The 24,003-nt window shown below is 48.3% G+C and overlaps 1 protein-coding gene across 1 annotated transcript in view; it reads right to left on the bottom strand.

Moving 5' to 3' along the window:
• The window catches only part of EIF4H (eukaryotic translation initiation factor 4H), a 91,660-nt gene that overhangs the window by 45,444 nt on the left and 22,213 nt on the right, over positions 1-24,003 (bottom strand). The window contains exon 2 of the mRNA XM_068135447.2: positions 2,325-2,527. Coding sequence (XP_067991548.2) covers positions 2,325-2,527 — 203 coding nt within the window. The remainder of the gene's footprint in view (positions 1-2,324; positions 2,528-24,003) is intronic.

Raw genomic sequence — 24,003 nt, 5'->3', positions numbered from 1 at the left:
TCAAGATATGCAGGTTACAAGGTTCAGACATACATGGCATCAGACATACATGGCGGCGGCCATCTTGGCTTTTGACGTGGCGACCCGATTTTAAACAGCGTTCTTCCTTGTGCCTAGATACACCCACACACCAGATTAGACGTTGGTACTTCGCTTATTTTTCGAGATATTTCGCTCACAAGTTTCAGACATATATATGGTGGCGGCCATCTTGGATTTTGACGTGGCGACCCAATTTTCAATAGCTTTCGTCCTTATGCCGCGATACACCCACACACCAAATTAGAAGTTGGTACTTCGCTTATTTTTCAAGATATTCATCTCACAAGGTTCAGACATACATGGCGGCGGCCATCTTGGATTTTGACGTGGCGCCCCAATTTTCAATAGCTTTCGTCCTTATGCCGAGATACACCCACACACCAAATTAGAAGTTGGTACTTCGCTTATTTTTCAAGATATTCATCTCACAAGGTTCAGACATACATGGCGGCGGCCATCTTGGATTTTGACGTGGCGCCCCAATTTTCAATAGCGTTCTTCCTTATGCCTAGATACACCCACATACCAGATTAGAAGTTGGTACTTCGCTTATTTTTCAAGATATGCAGGTTACAAGGTTCAGACATACATGGCATCAGACATACATGGCGGCGGCCATCTTGGATTTTGACGTGGGTTGCACCCACACACCAAATTCGAATGCGGTCCTTCGCTTACGCGCTTACGCACGCACGCCGCACGCACGCACGGACGGACGGACGGACGGACGGACACACGGACAGAGGGGAAAGCCATAGCCCCCCTTTCGCTCCGCTGAGCGACGGGGGACAATTAAAGTGAAGGTTATGACTTGGTTTCGTTCTTACTCAACTTTGGTTTTGATCTGGGAATTCATAGTTTCAATGAAAACCATCTGTTGTATCATGGCGTAGTGCTGCACGTGTCCAAGTAGCGTCTTATTCCATTCGCCACAATTAAAGCCCACACAGACCTTCCAATCTACTCCGTTATCGAGGGTGTGGTGTTCTGCACAGAGGCACAGCTTCACTGGTCCATGTGAAAAATCGCGTGGACCAATATTCTGAAAGCCTATCCCACTGTTACATGACAATAGTGGCAAAAAATAATACAGTAGGAACACATTCCCTGATGACAATAAACTGGGTTACTTGAGAATTTAATACTTCCCCTCACATGCCTGGTGTTGGCTTAGTGGTTAGGGTGCCGGCTTGGGATACTAGGATCCTGGTTTCAAATCCCGGTCGATCGCTGAATTAACGCTAGGGGGGTTGAGTCAGCCTGTCATCCTTCCGAGGTCGGCAAATTGAGTACCAGCTTGCTGGGATGAATGATCACGGTGTATACCCCGGTTTAGAATAGGTACACCGTATCCCTGCGCATCGTAAGAGTGTGACCAAGGGTTGGCATCAGGAAGGGCATACGGCCATAAAAACATTGCCTCAAACAGGGAACCATGATTGTCATGGGGCCCGCACGGCTAACCCCCACTCTAGCGGGGAAAATGGCCTTAAAACAATCATTCATTCATTCATTTCACATGCACACGCTGCTTGAAGGTATCAATCACAAAGACATCATTATCCAATCGTTTACATCTTTAACGAAAACGGACCTCCGCCACGTGAACAGTTTACGTTTTGTATCCCAGAGTATACCAGAAAATCACAATACAGAATCACATTTAATCAAAATCATCCGTCCACAACTTTTTGAGATATCCTGCTTTGTATCATTTTTGGCCCTATCTCCCAATGGTGAAGAATCACTTAAAAATTCGACTAGCCAGATCCAGATCCGGATCTTCCCCAAAATTGAATCGAATCGTCCTTGGTGGATCAGTTGGGTGTGTGACAAGTTTCGTCCAAATCCGTCCATAACTTTTTGAGATATCCTGCTGTATGTTGGTTTTAGCCCTATCTCTCAATGATGAATCACTTAAAAATTCAATAATTCTCATATCCGAATCCATATTCAGATCCTCACTAAAATCGAATCGATTAGTCCTTGTTACACACCCAACCAGTCCACCAAGTTTCGTCCAAATCAGTCCACAACTTTGAGATATCCTGCTATGTATAGTTTTTGGCCCAATCTCCCAATGGTGAAAAATTTAGGGCATCCGGCCATAATTTCTGCAATGTATTACCAGGGGTACCTATGAGATATTACAGACCGCCCCTTATGGTTCCAAGCATGATATTAATCATAGTGCCTCATTAAGACCAACACATCAGTGAGATTGGAGAAACATCAACAGCTTACAAACCGTGTCATTAAACAATACCAACACGACTTTTTACCTTTAAATTTGTCGGTATCGCGATCCCGAACAAGACGAATGCTGCGGACTTGCAAGTCAGTGAAGATGAGGTCCAGGTCCCCCTGGACAGTGTTGAAGGGAAGGTTCCCTACGTAGGCCGTGTATGGAGGCTCGGTAGGCAGCTCCTTCTGCCGGCGCTGCCCATCACGCCCACCATCACGTCCACCACCCATCGAACGATTTCTTGACCCAAGAATGGTTTGACAAAGTACAAGCACACATCAGAACTTATCCACATCGTGCTTTGGACATTATCGAAAAGCTCAGCAATGCGAGGATTATCACATGCACCTTAATAAAAAAGTTGCACAAAGTACAAAATGTTAACTTAATATCATGGAATAATAGCACGTCACACAACCACCTATCAGTGGGTCCACCACAATAGCTTTGAGGTATACAGTCACGTGAAAAAGTAAGTACACCCCATGTAAAGTTTTGACTTTTTCAACATATTTCAACATACACCTATTTGATCTTCATTTCAACAATATTAATAGATAAAGGTGATATAATATAACAAATAAGCCTGGTGTTGGCTTAGCGGTTAGGGTGCCGGCTTGGGATCCTAGGATCCTGGGTTCGAATCCCAGTCGATCGCTGAATTAATGCCAGGAGGGTTGACTCAGCCTGTCATCCTTCAGAGGTCGGCAAATTGAGTACCAGCTTGCTGGGATGAATGATCACGGTGTGTACCCCGATTTAGAATAGGTACACCGTATCCCTGCGTACCCCTCGGTAGGCAGCTCCTTCTGCCAGCGCTGCCCATCACGCCCACCATCACGTCCACCACCCATCGAACGATTTCTTGACCCAAGAATGGTTTGACAAAGTACAAGCACACATCAGAACTTATCCACATCGTGCTTTGGACATTATCGAAAAGCTCAGCAATGCGAGGATTATCACATGCACCTTAATAAAAAAGTTGCACAAAGTACAAAAGGTTAACTTAATATCATGGAATAATAGCACGTCACACAACCACAAATAATATCACGTCACACAACCACAAATAATAGCACGTCACACAAATAATAGCACGTAAGAGCGTGACCAAGGGTTGGCGTCAGGAAGGGCATCCGGCCATAAAAACATTGCCTCAAACAGGGAACCATGATTGTCATGGGGCCCGCAAGGCTAACCCCCGCTCTAGCGGAGAAAATGGCCTTAAAACGATCATTCATTTACATTTTGTAGTCCATTGTATAATTTAAATAAACATGAATGCAAATTTCGCATGTGGAAAAAGTAAGTACACCCTTGGCTCGAAAAGGTGGTATTGCCCCCTTTGGCAGAAACAACCTCAAGTGGGCGTTTCTTCTAACTGTCTACCAGTCTCTGACATCGACTGGGAGAAATTTTTGCCCACTCCTCCATGCAGAATTATTTCAGCTTTGCGATGTTTGAGGGGTTTCTTGCATGCACAGCTCGTTTCAAATCCCCCCACAACATCTCGATGGGATTTAGATCCGGGCTTTGACTTGGCCATTCCAGAACCCTCCATTTCTTTCTTTTCAGCCATTCCTTGGTGGATTTACTGGTATGTTTAGGGTCATTGTCATGTTGCAAGGTCCACCTTTGGTTGAGCTTCAAATTTCCAACAGATGGCCTCACATTATCCTCAAGCACCCTCTGGTACAATGAAGAATTCATAGTGGATTACATTGTTGCGGTTTTGGAATAAAGGTTAATTCCCCCTCGTAGGTAGACGCACCACAACATGAAGCCTCGCGATAGTTCAGTTATTTCTTAGTAAATGTAAGCGTAGTCCTTTCCTGTGTTTAGTTTTGCGTTGAGTAGGCCAGTGAGCTCAGGTGTTCTTTTGGCGCTTTGCTTTGGTGCTTTTGGTTTGGGCTGGAAATGCCACGTGGTAGGCCTTCAGTAAGTCTGGCAGGGCTGAAGGGACGAGCTGCAGGGGGAGTGGCCGGTAAGCAACGAGCCACCAATCAGGGCTCGAGGGGAGTGGCTTACCACTGTGGCAGGAGGCGGGGCTTGGAACATTCGGGTAAGATCGGGGAGGTGCCATATAAGGTCCTGCCCCGAGCCCATTAGTCAGAACGCACGAGAACGCACGAGAGGAGAGAGCTGTGAGAGTTCGTGGGCGGCAGAACGGGTGAGATCAATAACGAGAGACGAGGAGTGAAAGTCGCCCAGCCCTGAACAAGTCAAAGTGCTTGAATTGACTGTTGCAATAGCCTCGTTGTACACGAACTTGCCCAGTGCCCTGTACCCTGCGCTCTGCCGCTGTATTAATCGCGCGCTCGAGAGGACGACCCGTGCCGGGCGACCTCCTCCTGCCTGCATTTCTCCTGCATACGGGCCGTGACCGCCAGAGGGCTCCACCACGAGCGAGCTGTCCGGGAGCGACCGGCAGCAAGGCGCGTTTGGCGCGCGAACCTGCTCTTCTTCCATTTCCCCATGTGAGCGATTGGGCCCGTGTCTGGGTAATTAGTTAAACTGGTTAAGCTTCTGCTCTGTGTCCTCCTTTCCTTCATCATTATCATTGTACATAAGTGTAAATAAATCATGTTCTTCCTCTGATTTGACCGTCCTGTCCCTTCCATCCATTGGCTTCGCATGGTACGAATAAAACCGCTCAAATCGGGTTCCAATAAGAGTAACAGCACGAGTCACGTGATACGCATACCGCTCGGGCGTACTCAATTAAGCGTGGCTTGTGCGAGGCTCAATCCCCGCTTTCGTGGCAGCATGGGTTTATAGGTACGTGCAAATTTGTCCCGATACGCTTTTTCACGTTTGCCCGGAAGTGGCGATTCGGTCTCGCGGACCCGAAGACGCAGGGGTGAAAAAGGGGTTTAAGCCCCCCTTTGTAACGGGAACGGACTTCGGGAGATCCGCAACAATTTGGTGTCAGGAGTGGGATTTGAACCCTAAAAATTTTTGGACAAATTGGCTGTGACTAATTGGTGTTTGGGAGTGTGAGATAATTGGACTTGGAGCGCGCTTCACGCACTCAAAATTACGAGCGGACGAAATTTAGTTTAAGAACCAAATTATATTCGTGCCATGGCTGGCCACGGCGGGCAAATGGCGGTGGGGGTGGTAGAGGTAGAATTGATGACCCAGGACCCACAGGAGGAGTTGGTAGACGAAGGGAAAATCGATGAGGGGCGGCAGCTGGCGAAGAAAATGGCGGCGCCTCGCACGTGGCGGCGAGAGCCGAGCCCGCGGTGCCAGCGGGTTTGGACTGCAGTTATTCGCAGCTCAAATACAAGCATCCATGAAAATGATGGGTGGTCAAATAGAAAAAATGGGTGGCCAAATAAAAGAAATGGGGGACAAATCAAGAAGGGAAATGAAAGAAATGAGGGATGAAGCAATGTGTGGCTGGAAAAGGCTGCATGGAAAAATGGACGCCATGATAGATGAATCCAGGTGCAACATGGACACAATGGGGGAGGAGATCGGGCGCAAGCCGAGCAAGAAGGTCGCGGTGGTACGCAACGAGGTGTAGCAGTGCGGGGAACGCGTGGGGAGCGAGGTAGAGCGAAGGACAGCTAAGTTGACGGGGCTATGGGAGTAGCAACACGAGAGGGTGTAGAGAAGCCGGCGATCGTCGCATTGGAAAATAAAATTTTGGGGGCGCCGCGAGGGTTGAATTGGAAAAGAAAATTTCATGGGCGCCGGCAATCATCGAAGAAAAAGAAATAATTGGGGCCGAAGAGACGGTAGAATCGGAGAATAAATCGCGGGAGAAAGAAATGGCATCCGCGCAAAGTCTGTATTTGCACCGTGATGCCGTGTTTGCTGACCCCCAATAAAAGTTTGCAGGTGCTGGCAAAGAAGCCGGGGAAGGAGGTCCCCGAGGTGAGTTGCGAAAATGGCGCGAATGTGTTTGGCGCGAACGGGTTTTCGGCGCGCTTGGGAGAAAGGCGAGACCCGGGCGTTCGCGATGGGCCCATTGTGCGGCGTACGAGGGCGACTGGTACGATTTGCGAAAGGCCCACTGTGCGGTGTACGAGGTCGACTGGTACGGAGTGTGAGAGGGAGTCCGTACCCGAGTATGTGAGAGAAAAGTGTGCGCCGGAGTGTACAGGAAAAGTGTGTTACTGAGTGTGTAATGGAAAAGTGTGTGCCGGAATGTGCAGGAAAGGAGTGTGTTACAGAGAGTGTAACGGAAAAGTGTGCGCTGGAGTGTGCAGGAAAAGTGTGTTACGGAGTGTGTAACGGGAGAGTGCGTACCTGGGGGTGTGGAAAAAGGGGGTGCGTTGGCCGAGGGTGTTACGGAGTGTGTATCGGGAGAGTGTGCACCTGGGGGTGTGGAAAAAGATTGTGCAAGGGCCGAGTGCGTAGAAGAAAAGTGTGTACTGAAGTGTGTGAAAGGCATGAGTGCGCCTAGGTGTGCAGGTACGAGTACGGAGTGCGAGAAAGAATGCACACGGGACTGTGTGCGGAAAGAGTGTGTACCGAAGTGTGTGGGAGGCGTGTGTGTGCCTGGGTGTGCGAGTGCGGAGTGGGTCGCGAGGTGTGAGGACGCGGCTCAAGCATCGACACCGACCGGGGGGGTAGCGCCGAGCGGAACGGGTAGCAGACGCGAGCCCCCAGTGAGTTGTGTGCAGCAGGGACCAGAGGGAATCCGTGCTGCGTCGGTCTCACAAGGACCGGCGTGCACGATTCGTACCGGCCCCCGCACTGTATGGTTGGTGCCATGCCGTGGCGGCAAAGGCAATCGGCGAGGTTCAAGGGGAGGTAGGAGTTTTCGGAGCCGCGCACCTTGTCGGGTGCGGTGCTCCGACCGTAGCCGGTTGGGCCATCGTGCGTGGGACCGCAAGGCCCCGCGACGGGATGGAGCCCTGCACCTCGGCCCATCCATACCTCCCCCCTTAGATCGTAAATGCCGGACAGACACCCCATACAAGCGACCAACCACCCGCATGGATCGCTCGGCCCTACGAGACCGAGCCGTGACAATGCACCGCCATAGATGGGGGCTCCGAGTGAAGCGGACTGTGAGAGTAGTGTCCCCCATGTGGGGGAATGGTAGTATAACCATTCCTCACACACGCGGGCCCATGAGCACTAGTTTAGGGGGATGGCAGTGATAGGCACATGGAGGTGCCAGCAATGGTTGCCTCCACGGGGCACCGAAGCTAGCCGAGGGAGGGCTTGGATAATGTTAGGGATCTAGCAGACTTTAGAGACAAGATTTAAGTAGTGACACCTGTACTGTAGCGGGGACGTAGGTAGCTTAGATGGTTGATAAAGAAAAGGGAGTGCATAGTGTAAAGGGACGACGGGGAAGCACGAGATTTAGGGGAAATTAGATAGATAGATGATCCTGTGTGTGTGAGGATTTGTGTGTTGAGACAAACGGAATTGTGCGAGATATTTGGTGTGTGAAAGTAGTGGTGAGTAGAAATAAATGGTGTGAGCACAAAAGGTGTGCGAGAAGAATGTTGTGCGAGCTAAGTGGTGTGGAATGCTAGGTGTGGAATAAAAGGTGTGGAATGCATGGTGCGAAGGAGTGAATGGGGGGAGTGGAACCCATTCGCGAAAGCCCGGGGGGGTAGTGTAAAGCCAGGTAGAGGGCTTTTTTTTTTTTTTTTGGGATACAGAGTCGAGGCTTGTGAAAGAGCTAACATTTATCAAACAAACAAATCAAACAAACAAGCAAACAAAGTATGTAAAAAGGGGAGCGGTCGACAAGATGGGGAGAGAAGGGGAGGAAGCACACAAACAACATTTGAGAGCAGGGACATCGGGAGATGTTTTTGGAGGGAGAGGGCCTGGGGGGAGGCAGGATAGGTATAAAACGCATGGACACCAAGGACTTCCAGGAAAGAAGTCAAAAGTCACCTCAAAAAAGTGGATTTGGGGTGAAATTAGCGGGGGTAGAAAAGATCAAGGTTTTGCATTGGGGAAGATAAGAGATGGTGGTGAACAGCCGTTTTAAAGACCTGGAGGGAGGAGTGGGATTGAAGAGAGTGAGGGAGTTTGCTCCAGAGGCGGGAGAAAAGAGGAATGAAGGTGTGAAGGTGAGCAGAGAGTCTTGATTTTGGCAGTTTAACCATAAGAGGGTTGCAGGCAGATCTTGTGCGACCTGCAGGAATATTTGGGGGACAGAGCCCAGAGAGAGCTGGGGGAGCAAGGCCGGAGAGGAGTCGGTAAAAGACAGAAAGACCACCAACCTGCCTGCGGTGAGTGAGTGAAAGGCCCTCGGAGTTAGCTTCATCGCGGGAGATTCCAATGATTCTGAACGCTTTGGTTAAGTTTGGAACGCTTTGGTTAAGTAAGGGCATATAGTCAGGTTCACTATGTTTTTTCATTCAAAATCATGTTAGACTAGCAGAAGTACCCGGCATTGCCGGGCGGGGGAGGGGAGGGGAGGGGGAAGATGAGGGGAGGGGAACGGGGGGGAGGGGAGGAGAGGGGGGGGAGGGGAGAAGAGGGGGGGGGGAAGTACCCGGCATTCCGTGTATAAACGTGAGGGAGAAAAGGGGGGAGGGGGAGGGGAGAAGAGGGGGGGAGGGGAGAAGAGGGGGGGAGGGGGAGGGATGGGAGAGGAGAGGGGTGGGAGGGGGGAGGGGGGAGGGGGAGGGGAGGGGGAGGGCCAGTCAACAATGACGTTGCAGTTCTCATGGTCGGAGAGCAGCACAACAATCGCGACATCGTCCTGAATCTTCGCAACAGCACGAAGCGGATTTTGGAGACTCACCGATCCTGTGACGCCCTCCAGTACCGGCGTTGCCGGGCGGGGGAAGGGAGACCCGTACATTCCCAACCCGTACATTCGCCCTCTCGACTCAAGCTCACTCGGACAAAAGCCTCGCACAAATTACACCGTGAAGGCCCAATGGCCATGTCTATGCCACAAATCAAGTACGTCAGCGAGTCGGGCGCACTGAATTGAAAATATATAGAACGCTCATACTCTGTGAAAAGTGAAGCTACAATATTTTTGAAAAATTTCATTGGTTGCTAGGAGACGGCAGCATGTAAAAACCGTTTGAATATTTGCAATACAGTTTGATCCAGAGGTAAGTGGTATGGTCTTGCTGGTTGGTGGACACGATATGTGTAAGGGAAATTATTTTGGTGTCCTGTATCTGGTCGTGCTAGTTGGTGAACGCGGTACATTTAAGGGAAATGATTTTCTGTCATTCTTCTGAGTGGTTGCTTCTCCTTCCCCGTATTTTTGTTCATTTTATTGTTTTTTTCCACTCTCTTGAGTTGTGGGCCTTCCTTGAGTGGTATTACATTTATCATCATCATCATTGGAATGTCTGTTGTAAAGATACGGACATCAAGTCCGTATCTTGACGCAGAGAGCATCAAGCACCATCTTTTTATACCATGCAACGGCAACGGCAAGTCGGCAACGCACTAACGCAGACCTCGCTCGGCCCCGCCCACAGCAACCTCTCTCGGCCCCGCCCATAGCTGCCTCGCTCGGCCCCGCCCACAGCGATCTCGCCCGGGCCCGCCCACAGCGACCTCGCTCGGTCCCTCCCACAGCGGCATCACTCCGCCCTACACGGCACTATCGATATATTATTCGTACAATGCCGGGTACTTCTGCTCGCTGAAAACAAATCTATGTGAAACATGCTAAATCTTGCTAAATGCTAATCATGCAGAAGTACCCGGCAAAAACGCAATCACTCTGAAGTACGTGCGAACGCGTAACTGAGTTAATGGCGGCAACGAACATCACGTTATCGCTCTGAGCGAATCAGCGCGCTGCTCTGCTTCCGGTCATAATATTTCGCGCTGAGATTAAAATATGGTAAAAACATGTTATGAAATAAATTTTTAGGTCAGCCATGTTCGTCCCAGGCTCAATGGCCATGTCTGCGCCAAATATCAAGTACGTGAGCCTCTCCGTTTAGGAGTCTATTGGCAACATCACACACACACACACACACACACACACACACACACACACACACACACACACACACACACACACACACACACACACACACACACACACACACACACACACACACACACACACACACACACACACACACACACACACACACACACACACACACACACACAGTGTTTTATATATATATAGATTAGCAAACCTATACATTTTTGGAAACGTTATTACATGGAAAATCTGAAAATCAATGTTTACATTTGCCAATTCCGACCAATTCGATTTGCCAATCAATTTGACCGACCTTTGCTTGTGTGGAACGGACTGTGAAAACGATGCGGACTATATTGTCGGATACGACACACAGGACAGTGATGACGAACTCTAAATGGCATATTCTGTAATCGTGTATGTTTGATGCCATTGACTGCCTGTGTATATTTTGTCATCGACTGCCTGTGTAGATGTGAAGTTATACTGACTGCATGTGTATATATGATTTTGCTGACTGCCTGTGTATGTTTGGTGATATGAATTATTGTGACACATTTTGATGTTATTAACTGCCTGTACAAAATGATAACATGTATTTGATTATGCAACTTATCGCGAATATAAAGACAGTATTTTGCAATTCAAAACCTTTGATGCGTGTCTTACCATTCCCCATAGCACTAATTTGATACTTTCATTGGATTCCTTGTCCCTGAAAATATAGGTTTAGTATATTTTTAAAAGTTTTTAGGGTAATTAGAGGCAGGAATAGAACAAAATATGTATTTTACAGTGGCCATTTTGAAAATCCAAAATGGCCGCCATACAGGTATCTCTCCAAATGTAAACATTGATTTTTAGTTTCCTTATGCTATAACCTTTCCAAAAATGTATAGGTTTGCTAATCTACCATGATTTTGAACGAAATATAATTTATTGACAGAGTGAACCTGACTAATAGGTAAATTGTATGGATATTGACACCTGTGGTGCAGGTAGTAGAACGAAATGTTTTGTTGGGTGCATGAGTCAGTGACATGGCTGGGCGTGTGGCTTAATTGGTGCATATAGTTATTGGGGCACTCCACCACTGGTAGTTTGTCAGCCAGGTGAGGCCACAGGTAGGTCTCTGGGAGCCGGATAGGTTAGTTGTTGAGTGGGGCCTGAGGATCCCAGGAGAGGACCCGGGTTGCCCGATGCCAAAGTGGGCACAGAGGGGGTAAGTGCCAGGGAGGGCCTTCCCCAGTTAGGTAGTCGTAGGAGCAGGTAAGCTCGGGTGGTGGCTTCAGTGGCGGAGGTGCACAGGTAGGTAGACCTGCTGGTGGAGCCACACGACCCAGCCCCGAAATTGTGCAAGGGCACAGAGTGAAAATTTGTGGGGGTGAGACCCAAATTCAGAGGGCACCACAGAGTGGGCAATGGGAATTCGGGTTCTTAGAACCGCATAGTTTAAAGAGGCCGATTGGCAGGGTACGACCCCGGTTAGGTTAAAAATAAATGTTACTGGTGTAGTTAGGATGAAAGAAATCCCTTCGCACCATCCACAGCCAATCACCGAGGAGGACGAGCTCCACACCAGGGCTCTGTGAACTGTTTGAGTAGTGAGGCACATCACGACGTAATGAGACATTGTGTTTGTTCCATCCCTTCCTTCCTGGGAGGGATTGTGAGACGAATTCGGAATTAGAGGGGGATATGGGAGACAGGACATAGTGACAGATTGTGAATACAAGGGGGGGCTAGGGTAGTGTAGCCAATGGTGGGGGGTACGGACGGTTCGGGACGAGCCTGCTCTGCTCGCTCTTCCACGTGCCTCGCGCCGCACCACCTTGTTTTCTATGTGCCATTGCGTCTTTTCCGCTTGCTTGTTGTGCCTTGTCTCTCCCCCTACCCCAGGACCATTTTGGAGGCTGAACTGTGCAGCGCCATTGACCTGTGCAGCATCCCTTCTACACCTTGCTACATATGTGCAGCATCTTGCTGCCAAACCTTTTGCTGCACCTCATCACACTAATGGACCACAAACCTTGTGGCCTTGCACCTCTGCTGTGCAGCATTTTGCTGCAAAATCATCTTGCACCTTCGGACCACTTGTTTGAGTGGCGTTGATGCCACGCAGTTGGACCACGTGAGAACGGCCCTGCTAGCCAATGAAAAAAAAAAAAAAAAAATTTGTGTATTTTATTATTGTGTGCTCGGAATAAGCAGATGTGCACGTTTAGATGGCCTTGAAGTTTCAAATGGCCTGTATGCCGGTCAGGGGGCCAGCCGGTTTGATAGACGCACACGGAAGAAGCAAGAAGCAAGAAGCAAGCAGCAAGTGCCATTTATTAGTGTATTTTTGCTGTGTTTTCGCTCCCCTCCAATCTTCTCTTCCAAAAAGAACAGGTCCTGGGTCATAGAATTGTAAATATTGTTACGGATCTCTGGGGTCGGCTCTCCCCTTATCAAGGGGGGGGGGGGTTAATCCCCTTGTCTTTTTAACTGGCTGTCCCGAGTCCTTGGGAAGTTATAACGTTCCTTCCGGTCGGTGGTAAGTAGGGTTGTTGGCGAGTCTTAGGCCAATTACCTAAGTACTACCACCGGCCGTAAAGCAAGGAGATAACTCCCGCCCGAGCCGCGGCGTTAGTGGACACGCCGACAGAAGCGAGCCGCGACTCAGGCCGTTAACAATGACTAACCCGATTCTGAGCGGTTCCTAAATCGTGCCACAGGTACTCAATTGAAAGAAAAGACGGAGGCGATCGAATTAGGGAAAAACCAAGAAAGAACAAGGTAAATTTATTTACAACCAAAAAGAAGAGGAAAGGAAAGAATGTACAAGAAGAAGAAAAAGAAGCAGGACACAGGGCAGGCTTAACTACAGTCAACTTACGACCCCGGACAAACATACACACTCACATGGAATTGTAGCTGGTAGGGTGGAAGGTCCAGGTCGTTGGTCCAGGCAATGGGGTCCAGGCTCCAGGTGAGGCTCCGGTTCCGTGGGCGAAAACCCGGCAGGCAGCTTCGCACGTATCGTTCACCCTCGAGCGGACCTTACATATGGCGGGGGAGGGGGGGGGGGTAGGCTCGTGTCCTTTAGCGTATGTAACAGATGGACGGTCGTGCTAAACGCTCCCTCCCTCTCTCAAGCTCTCATTCAGCGCCAGCGAGTGAGTCCTCCTTTTCAATAGGCGCGCCTCCAACAAGTCCTTATACAATGCGCTCTCCCGACAAGTCCTTCCAAAGAAGTCCGTTTGCCAGCGTGCGCAGTCCTCCAGTCCGTAAAAGGGCTTTGCGTGCGCACTTTTATAACGCGAGCCAAGATCACGACGCGCTTCATAAAGGCCACGCCCGCCAGCGAGCTCACCTCAGCCCTGGTTGGTTGGCGGGGGCTTACCGGCCACGCCTTTGACGGCTGGTTGACGGGCCACACCTTTTTCCTGGGGTTCCGCACCTTTCTTCCTCGAGCCGACCGCATGGTCAATGGCGGCGCCTGAGCGAACGTTAACCAAGGCGCGTAACAGAATTTGGAGAGACATAAGGCACCGTCTGTAGGGGCACGTAATGGCGTCGCTTGGAGGGTTCTAAAACCGCAACAATATACGTGCTTGTAAATATAAGAATGCTGCCCACCGGCTATGTGTTTAGATTGAAAATTCCAGAAATACTCGGGTAGTTGTGGGCGTGAAACTGTTAGGTAGCTGCTCAACGCAATAGGAGGGACATATCCAGTGCTAAAACTGTCACACACATGGGTCAGAGTAAATGCTAGGGGGAACCACACCTATGTGTCACATTTAAAAGTAAGGTTAATTTTGCATGTCCGGCTCTACCGGTCGTTCCATTGGTGGTTTCGACTCGGGACGAGTCTGACGAGAGAGGGGTGTCGTGTTGCGGTTTTGGAATAAAGGTTAATTCCCCCTCGTAGGTAGACGCACCACAACATGAAGCCTCATGATAGTTCAGTTAGTTCTTAGTAAATGTCAGCTAGGGTGGTCCAAAAATGCAAAAAAATCACTTTTTTATCTGGATTTTGATGCTCTATTGGATTATTGTTAGAAATGGTCTAAATCATTCACCCAAAAAATATTTTGCATCTGAGTCATCGATAAACGCATACACACTCAACATATAAATTTGTCATTTTGGTCAATTTTAATGAAAATCGTCCATGTTGAGAGGCTTACAAAGACTTTAGAAATATTTTTTCCCTAAATAATGTCATTGATGGTACATACCCCTGTGAAGTCCTCATGGTCGAAACATGAGTCAGACATGTATGAACATGTTTCAAGCATTGTCAAACATGTTTTGACCATGATGATTTCACACTCGCAGGCGCAATGCGCATGCAAAAAGTCATGAACCACAAAATGGCTTAGTACATGTACTTTTTGTACTAAAGTGCATGTACTTTTTCCACCTAGGTTGCTATTGGATTGTTCTCATTTCGCCAAATTTGGTGAAAAACGCCATATTTCAATTGAAGTGTGCATGAGTTTCTAGATGGAATTGAGCGAAAATATTTGGTGGGTGAATGTTTTAGACCATTTCTAACAATAATCCAGTAGAGCATCAATATCGGAGAGATCGATGTTTTTTGGACCACCCTAATGTCAGCGTAGTCCTTTCCTGTGTTTAGTTTTGCGTTGAGTAGGCCTGTGAGCTTAGGTGTTCTTTTGGCTTGGGCTGGAAATGCCACGTGGTAGGCCTTCAGCAAGTCTGGCAGGGCTGAAAGGACGAGCTGCAGGGGGAGTGGCCGGTAAGCAACGAGCCGCCAATCAGGGCTCGAGGGGAGTGGCTTACCACTGCGGCAGGAGGCGGGGCTTGGAACATTCGGGTAAGATTGGGGAGGTGCCATATAAGGTCCTGCCCCGAGCCCATTAGTCAGAACGCACGAGAATGCACGAGGGGAGAGAGCTGTGAGAGTTCGTGGGCGGCAGAACGGGTGAGACCAAGAACGAGAGACGAGTGAAAGTCGCCCAGCCCTGAACAAGTCGAAGTGCTTGAATTGACTGTTGTAATAGCCTCGTTGTACACGAACTTGCCCCGTGCCCTGTACCCTGCGCTCTGCCGCTGTATTAATCGCTTGCTCGAGAGGACGACCCGTGCCGGGCCACAGACGTGCGATCTCCTCCTGCCTGCATTTCCCCTGCATACGGGCTGTGGCCGCCAGCGGGCTACACCACGAGCGAGCTGTCCGGGAGCGACCGGCAGCAAGGCGCGTTTGGCACACGAACCTGCTCTTCTTCCATTTCCCCGTGTGAGTGATTGGGCCCGTGTCTGGGTAATAAATTAAACTGGTTAAGCTTCTGCTCTGTGTCCCCCTTTCCTTCATCATTATCATTGAACATAATACTGTAAATAAATCATGTTCTTCCTCTGATTTGACCGTCCTGTCCCTTCTATCCATTGGCTACGCATGCTACGAATAAAACCGCTCGAATCGGGTTCCAATAAAAGTAACAGCACGAGTCACGTGATACGCATACCACTCTGGCGTACTCAATTAAGTGCGGCTTGTGCGAGGCTCGATCCCCGCTTTCGTGGCAGCGTGGGTTAAAGGTACGTGCGAATTTGTCCCGATACCCTTTTTCACGTTTGCCCGGAAGTGGCGATTCGGTCTCGCGGACCCGAAGACCCAGGGGGAAAAAAGGGGTTTAACCCCCCCCCCCCCCCCCCCCCCGCCCCCTTGTAACGGGAATGGGCTTCGGGAGATCCGCAACAATATGATGGTGAGCTGCCTAGGCCCTGATGCAGCAAAGCTGCCCCAAACCATAATATTTCCACCACCATGCTTTACAGTTGGTATCAGGTTCTTGTGGTCAAATACTGTCTTTGGTTTTCGCCAAACATGTCTTCTGGTACTGTGGCCAAATAGCTCTACCTTTGACTCATCTGTCCCGAGCACATTGTTCCAGAAGTGCTGGTCTTTGCCTCCATGTTCATTGGCAAACGTTAATCTTGCCCTGATGTTCTCTGGACAGCAAAGGTTTCCTCCTGGCACACCTCCCATGGAGATCAAATTTGTGCAGCCTCTTTCTAATGGTAGACTCGTGCACTTTGACATGAACAGTGGCAAGAGCTACCTGTAGGTCCCGTGATGACATTCTGGGGTTCTTAGAGACTTCTTTCAGCATCTTGCGGTCTGCTCTCGGGCTGAACTTGCTGGGGCGGCCTGGCCTGAACAAGTTGGCAGTTGTTTGGAATCTTCTCCACTTGTAGATGATCTTCCGGACAGTCGAATGATTGATTTAAAATTGTTTGGAGATCTTTTTAAATCCCTTCCCAGACTCGTAGGCATCTTTCACCTTCTTTCTGAAGGCCTCAGAGAGCTCTTTTGATCTAGGCATGGTGACACCGCACACTTCAACAACAAAGATCAAACCAAACTAAATGTCTGAGGTTTAAATAAGGCAGGTTCCTCCAAGATCCTCTCTAACGATGTTCTAATCATTTGCACCTGAGCTGGTGCACCTGATTCTAATTTTAGGTATTTGAATTAGTGATAAATGTAGGGGTGTACTTACTTTTTCCACATGCGAAATTTGCATTTACGTTTATTTAAATTATACAATGGACTACAAAATGTAAATGTTTCATGATATTTGTTATATTATGTCACCTTTATCTATCAATATTGTTGAAATGAAGATCAAATAGCTGTATGTTGAAATATGTTGAAAAAGTCAAAACTTTACATGGGGTGGACTTACTTTTTCACGTGATTGTACGTGTTCACATTTGAGCAGTCTACCCTGGGTTCGAACCTCGACCCAGCTATTGGGATGCATCAATGCATGCGCCGTTCATCCATTGGGACGCTGACCCGGGATGGTGATCGATAAACATCCTGGACGGCATCTTATATGAAGGGTCGCAGAGTCATCACCGGCATTCTGACAAAATATAAATTGCTGCCACTTTCAGCCTGGGGAGAGTCATCACCGGCATTCTGACCAAATTAAAAATTCCTGCCACTTTCAGCCTGAGAAGAGTTATCACCGACATTCTGACCAAATAACAAATTCCTGTCACTTTCAGCCTGGAGAGAGCCATCACCGGCATTCTGACCAAATTACAAATTCCTGCCACTTTCAGCCTGGAGAGAGTCATCACGGACATTCTGACCAAATAACAAATTCCTGTCACTTTCAGCCTGGGGAGAGTCATCACCGGCATTCTGACCAAATTACAAATTCCTGTCACTTTCAGCCTGAGGAGAGTCATCACCGGCATTCTGACCAAATTACAAATTCCTGTCACTTTCAGCCTGGGGAGAGTCATCACCGGCATTCTGACCAAATTACAAATTCCTGTCACTTTCAGCCTGGGGAGAGTCATCACCGACATTCTGACCAAATAAGAAATTCTTGCCACTTTCAGCCTGGGGAGAGTCATCACCGGCATTCTGACCAAATTACAAATTCCTGTCACTTTCAGCCTGGGGAGAGTCATCACCGGCATTCTGACCAAATTACAAATTCCTGTCACTTTCAGCCTGGGGAGAGTCATCACCGGCATTCTGACCAAATTACAAATTCCTGTCACTTTCAGCCTGGGGAGAGTCATCACTGGCATTCTGACCAAATTACAAATTCCTGTCACTTTCAGCCTGGAGAGAGTCATCACCGGCATTCTGACCAAATAACAAATCCCTGCCACTTTCAGCCTGGAGAGAGTCATCACCGGCATTCTGACCAATTACAAATTCCTGCCACTTTCAGCCTGGGGAGAGTCATCACCGGCATTCTGACCAATTACAAATTCCTGCCACTTTCAGCCTGGGGAGAGTCATCACCGGCATTCTGACCAAATAACAAATTCCTGCCACTTTCAGCCTGGGGAGAGTCATCACCGACATTCTGACCAAATAACAAATTCCTGCCACTTTCAGCCTGGGGAGAGTCATCACCGACATTCTGACCAAATAACAAATTCCTGCCACTTTCAGCCTGGGGAGAGTTATCACCGGCATTCTGACCAAATAACAAATTCCTGCCACTTTCAGCCTGAGGAGAGTCATCACCGGCATTCTGACCAAATAACAAATTCCTGCCACTTTCAGCCTGGAGAGAGTCATCACCGGCATTCTAACCAAATAACAAATTCCTGCCATTTTCAGCCTGGAGAGAGTCATCACCGGCATTCTGACCAAATAACAAATTTCTGCCACTTTCAGCCTGGAGAGAGTCATCACCGGCATTCTGACCAAATAACAAATTCCTGCCACTTTCAGCCTGGAGAGAATCATCACCGGCATTCTGACCAAATAACAAATTCCTGCCACTTTCAGCCTGGAGAGAGTCATCACCGGCATTCTGACCAAATAACAAATTCCTGCCACTTTCAGCCTGGAGAGAGTCATCACCGGCATTCTGACCAAATAACAAATTCCTGTCACTTTCAGCCTGGGGAGAGTCATCACCGGCATTCTGACCAAATTACAAATTCCTGCCACTTTCAGCCCGGGGAGAGTCATCACCGGCATTCTGACCAAATTACAAATTCCTGTCACTTTCAGCCTGAGGAGAGTCATCACCGGCATTCTGACCAAATTACAAATTCCTGTCACTTTCAGCCTGGGGAGAGTCATCACTGGCATTCTGACCAAATTACAAATTCCTGTCACTTTCAGCCTGGGGAGAATCATCACTGGCATTCTGACCAAATTACAAATTCCTGTCACTTTCAGCCTGGGGAGAGTCATCACCGACATTCTGACCAAATAAGAAATTCCTGCCACTTTCAGCCTGGGGAGAATCATCACCGGCATTCTGACCAAATTACAAATTCCTGTCACTTTCAGCCTGGGGAGAGTCATCACCGGCATTCTGACCAAATTACAAATTCCTGTCACTTTCAGCCTGGGGAGAGTCATCACCGGCATTCTGACCAAATAACAAATTCCTGCCACTTTCAGCCTGCGGAGAGTCATCACCGGCATTCTGACCAATTACAAATTCCTGCCACTTTCAGCCTGGAGAGAGTCATCACCGGCATTCTGACCAAATAATAAATTCCTGCCACTTTCAGCCTGGGGAGAATCATCACCGGCATTCTGACCAAATTACAAATTCCTGCCACTTTCAGCCTGAGGAGAGTCATCACCGGCATTCTGACCAAATTACAAATTCCTGCCACTTTCAGCCTGGGGAGAGTCATCACCTGCATTCTGACCAAATTACAAATTCCTGCCACTTTCAGCCTGAGGAGAGTCATCACCAGCATTCTGACCAAATTACAAATTCCTGTCACTTTCAGCCTGGAGAGAGTCATCACCGGCATTCTGACCAAATTACAAATTCCTGCCACTTTCAGCCTGAGGAGAGTCATCACCGGCATTCTGACCAAATTACAAATTCCTGCCACTTTCAGCCTGGGGAGAGTCATCACCGGCATTCTGACCAAATTACAAATTCCTGTCACTTTCAGCCTGAGGAGAGTCATCACCGGCATTCTGACCAAATTACAAATTCCTGCCACTTTCAGCCTGAGGAGAGTCATCACCGGCATTCTGACCAAATTACAAATTCCTGCCACTTTCAGCCTGAGGAGAGTCATCACCGGCATTCTGACCAAATTACAAATTCCTGCCACTTTCAGCCTGAGGAGAGTCATCACCAGCATTCTGACCAAATTACAAATTCCTGTCACTTTCAGCCTGAGGAGAGTCATCACCGGCATTCTGACCAAATTACAAATTCCTGCCACTTTCAGCCTGGAGAGAGTCATCACCGGCATTCTAACCAAATAACAAATTCCTGCCATTTTCAGCCTGGAGAGAGTCATCACCGGCATTCTGACCAAATAACAAATTTCTGCCACTTTCAGCCTGGAGAGAGTCATCACCGGCATTCTGACCAAATAACAAATTCCTGCCACTTTCAGCCTGGAGAGAATCATCACCGGCATTCTGACCAAATAACAAATTCCTGCCACTTTCAGCCTGGAGAGAGTCATCACCGGCATTCTGACCAAATAACAAATTCCTGCCACTTTCAGCCTGGAGAGAGTCATCACCGGCATTCTGACCAAATAACAAATTCCTGTCACTTTCAGCCTGGGGAGAGTCATCACCGGCATTCTGACCAAATTACAAATTCCTGCCACTTTCAGCCTGGGGAGAGTCATCACCGGCATTCTGACCAAATTACAAATGCCTGTCACTTTCAGCCTGGGGAGAGTCATCACTGGCATTCTGACCAAATTACAAATTCCTGTCACTTTCAGCCTGGGGAGAATCATCACTGGCATTCTGACCAAATTACAAATTCCTGTCACTTTCAGCCTGGGGAGAGTCATCACCGACATTCTGACCAAATAAGAAATTCCTGCCACTTTCAGCCTGGGGAGAATCATCACCGGCATTCTGACCAAATTACAAATTCCTGTCACTTTCAGCCTGGGGAGAGTCATCACCGGCATTCTGACCAAATTACAAATTCCTGTCACTTTCAGCCTGGGGAGAGTCATCACCGGCATTCTGACCAAATTACAAATTCCTGTCACTTTCAGCCTGGGGAGAGTCATCACCGGCATTCTGACCAAATAACAAATTCCTGCCACTTTCAGCCTGCGGAGAGTCATCACCGGCATTCTGACCAATTACAAATTCCTGCCACTTTCAGCCTGGAGAGAGTCATCACTGGCATTCTGACCAAATAACAAATTCCTGCCACTTTCAGCCTGGGGAGAATCATCACCGGCATTCTGACCAAATTACAAATTCCTGCCACTTTCAGCCTGAGGAGAGTCATCACCGGCATTCTGACCAAATTACAAATTCCTGCCACTTTCAGCCTGGGGAGAGTCATCACCTGCATTCTGACCAAATTACAAATTCCTGCCACTTTCAGCCTGAGGAGAGTCATCACCAGCATTCTGACCAAATTACAAATTCCTGTCACTTTCAGCCTGGAGAGAGTCATCACCGGCATTCTGACCAAATTACAAATTCCTGCCACTTTCAGCCTGAGGAGAGTCATCACCGGCATTCTGACCAAATTACAAATTCCTGCCACTTTCAGCCTGAGGAGAGTCATCACCGGCATTCTGACCAAATTACAAATTCCTGCCACTTTCAGCCTGAGGAGAGTCATCACCGGCATTCTGACCAAATTACAAATTCCTGCCACTTTCAGCCTGAGGAGAGTCATCACCAGCATTCTGACCAAATTACAAATTCCTGCCACTTTCAGCCTGAGGAGAGTCATCACTGGCATTCTGACCAAATGACAAATCCCTGTCACTTTCAGCCTGAGGAGAGTCATCACTGGCATTCTGACCAAATTACAAATTCCTGCCACTTTCAGCCTGGGGAGAATCATCACCGGCATTCTGCCCATATTACAAATCCCTGCCACTTTCAGCCTGGGGAGAATCATCACTGGCATTCTGACCAAATTACAAATCCCTGTCACTTTCAGCCTGAGGAGAGTCATCACTGGCATTCTGACCAAATTAAAAATTCCTGCCACTTTCAGCCTGGGGAGAGTCATCACCGGCATTCTGACCAAATTACAAATTCCTGTCACTTTCAGCCTGGGGAGAGTCATCACCGGCAATCTGACCAAATTACAAATTCCTGTCACTTTCAGCCTGGGGAGAGTCATCACCGGCATTCTGACCAAATTACAAATTCCTGTCACTTTCAGCCTTAGGAGAGTCATCACTGGCATTCTGACCAAATTACAAATTCCTGCCACTTTCAGCCTGAGGAGAGTCATCACCGGCATTCTGACTAAATTACAAATGCCTGTCACTTTCAGCCTGAGGAGAGTCATCACCGGAATTCTGACCAAATTACAAATTCCTGCCACTTTCAGCCTGGGGAGAGTCATCACCAGCATTCTGACCAAATTACAAATTCCTGTGACTTTCAGCCTGAGGAGTCATCACCGGCATTCTGACCAAAAAAGAAATTCCTGTCACTTTCAGCCTGGGGAGAGTCATCACCGGCATTCTGAACAAATTACAAAATCCTGTCACTTTCAGCCTGGGGAGAGTCATCACCGGCATTCTGACCAAATTACAAATTCCTGTCACTTTCAGCCTGGGGAGAGTCATCACCGGCAATCTGACCAAATTACAAATTCCTGTCACTTTCAGCCTGGGGAGAGTCATCACCGGCATTCTGACCAAATTACAAATTCCTGTCACTTTCAGCCTGGGGAGAGTCATCACCGGCATTCTGACCAAATTACAAATTCCTGTCACTTTCAGCCTGGGGAGAGTCATCACCGGCATTCTGACCAAATTACAAATTCCTGTCACTTTCAGCCTGAGGAGAGTCATCACTGGCATTCTGACCAAATTACAAATTCCTGTCACTTTCAGCCTGGGGAGAGTCATCACCGGCATTCTGACCAAATTACAAATTCCTGTCACTTTCAGCCTGGGGAGAGTCATCACCGGAATTCTGACCAAATTACAAATTCCTGTCACTTTCAGCCTGGGGAGAGTCATCACCGGCATTCTGACCAAATTACAAATTCCTGTCACTTTCAGCCTGGGGAGAGTCATCACCGGCATTCTGACCAAATTACAAATTCCTGTCACTTTCAGCCTGGGGAGAGTCATCACCGGCATTCTGACCAAATTACAAATTCCTGCCACTTTCAGCCTGGGGAGAGTCATCACCGGCATTCTGACCAAATAACAAATTCCTGTCACTTTCAGCCTGGGGAGAGTCATCACCGGCATTCTGACCAAATTACAAATTCCTGTCACTTTCAGCCTGAGGAGAGTCATCACTGGCATTCTGACCAAATTACAAATTCCTGTCACTTTCAGCCTGAGGAGAGTCATCACCGGCATTCTGACCAAATTACAAATTCCTGTCACTTTCAGCCTGGGGAGAGTCATCACCGGCATTCTGACCAAATTACAAATTACTGTCACTTTCAGCCTGAGGAGAGTCATCACCGGCATTCTGACCAAATAACAAATTCCTATCACTTTCAGCCTGGGGAGAGTCATCACCGGCATTCTGACCAAATTACAAATTCCTGTCACTTTCAGCCTGAGGAGAGTCATCACTGGCATTCTGACCAAATTACAAATTCCTGCCACTTTCAGCCTGAGGAGAGTCATCACCGGCATTCTGACCAAATTACAAATTCCTGCCACTTTCAGCCTGGGGAGAGTCATCACCGGCATTCTGACCAAATTACAAATTCCTGTCACTTTCAGCCTGAGGAGAGTCATCACCGGCATTCTGACCAAATAACAAATTCCTGCCACATTCAGCCTGAGGAGAATCATCACTGGCATTCTGACCAAATTACAAATTCCTGCCACATTCAGCCTGAGGAGAGTCATCACCGGCATTCTGACCAAAAAAGAAATTCCTGTCACTTTCAGCCTGGGGAGAGTCATCACCGGCATTCTGAACAAATTACAAAATCCTGTCACTTTCAGCCAGAGGAGAGTCATCACCGGAATTCTGACCAAATTACAAATTCCTGTCACTTTCAGCCTGGGGAGAGTCATCACCGGCATTCTGACCAAATTACAAATTCCTGTCACTTTCAGCCTGGGGAGAGTCATCACCGGCATTCTGACCAAATTACAAATTCCTGTCACTTTCAGCCTGGGGAGAGTCATCACCGGCATTCTGACCAAATTACAAATTCCTGTCACTTTCAGCCTGGGGAGAGTCATCACCGGCATTCTGACCAAATTACAAATTCCTGTCACTTTCAGCCTGGGGAGAGTCATCACCAGCATTCTGACCAAATTACAAATTCCTGTCACTTTCAGCCTGAGGAGAGTCATCACTGGCATTCTGACCAAATTACAAATTCCTGTCACTTTCAGCCTGGGG

Source organism: Myxine glutinosa, chromosome 14 (assembly GCF_964187855.1).
Source record: "Myxine glutinosa chromosome 14, kmMyxGlut1.1, whole genome shotgun sequence".
NCBI classification, from domain to species: Eukaryota; Metazoa; Chordata; class Myxini; order Myxiniformes; family Myxinidae; genus Myxine; species Myxine glutinosa.
This window is presented reverse-complemented; position numbering and strand designations above follow the sequence as displayed.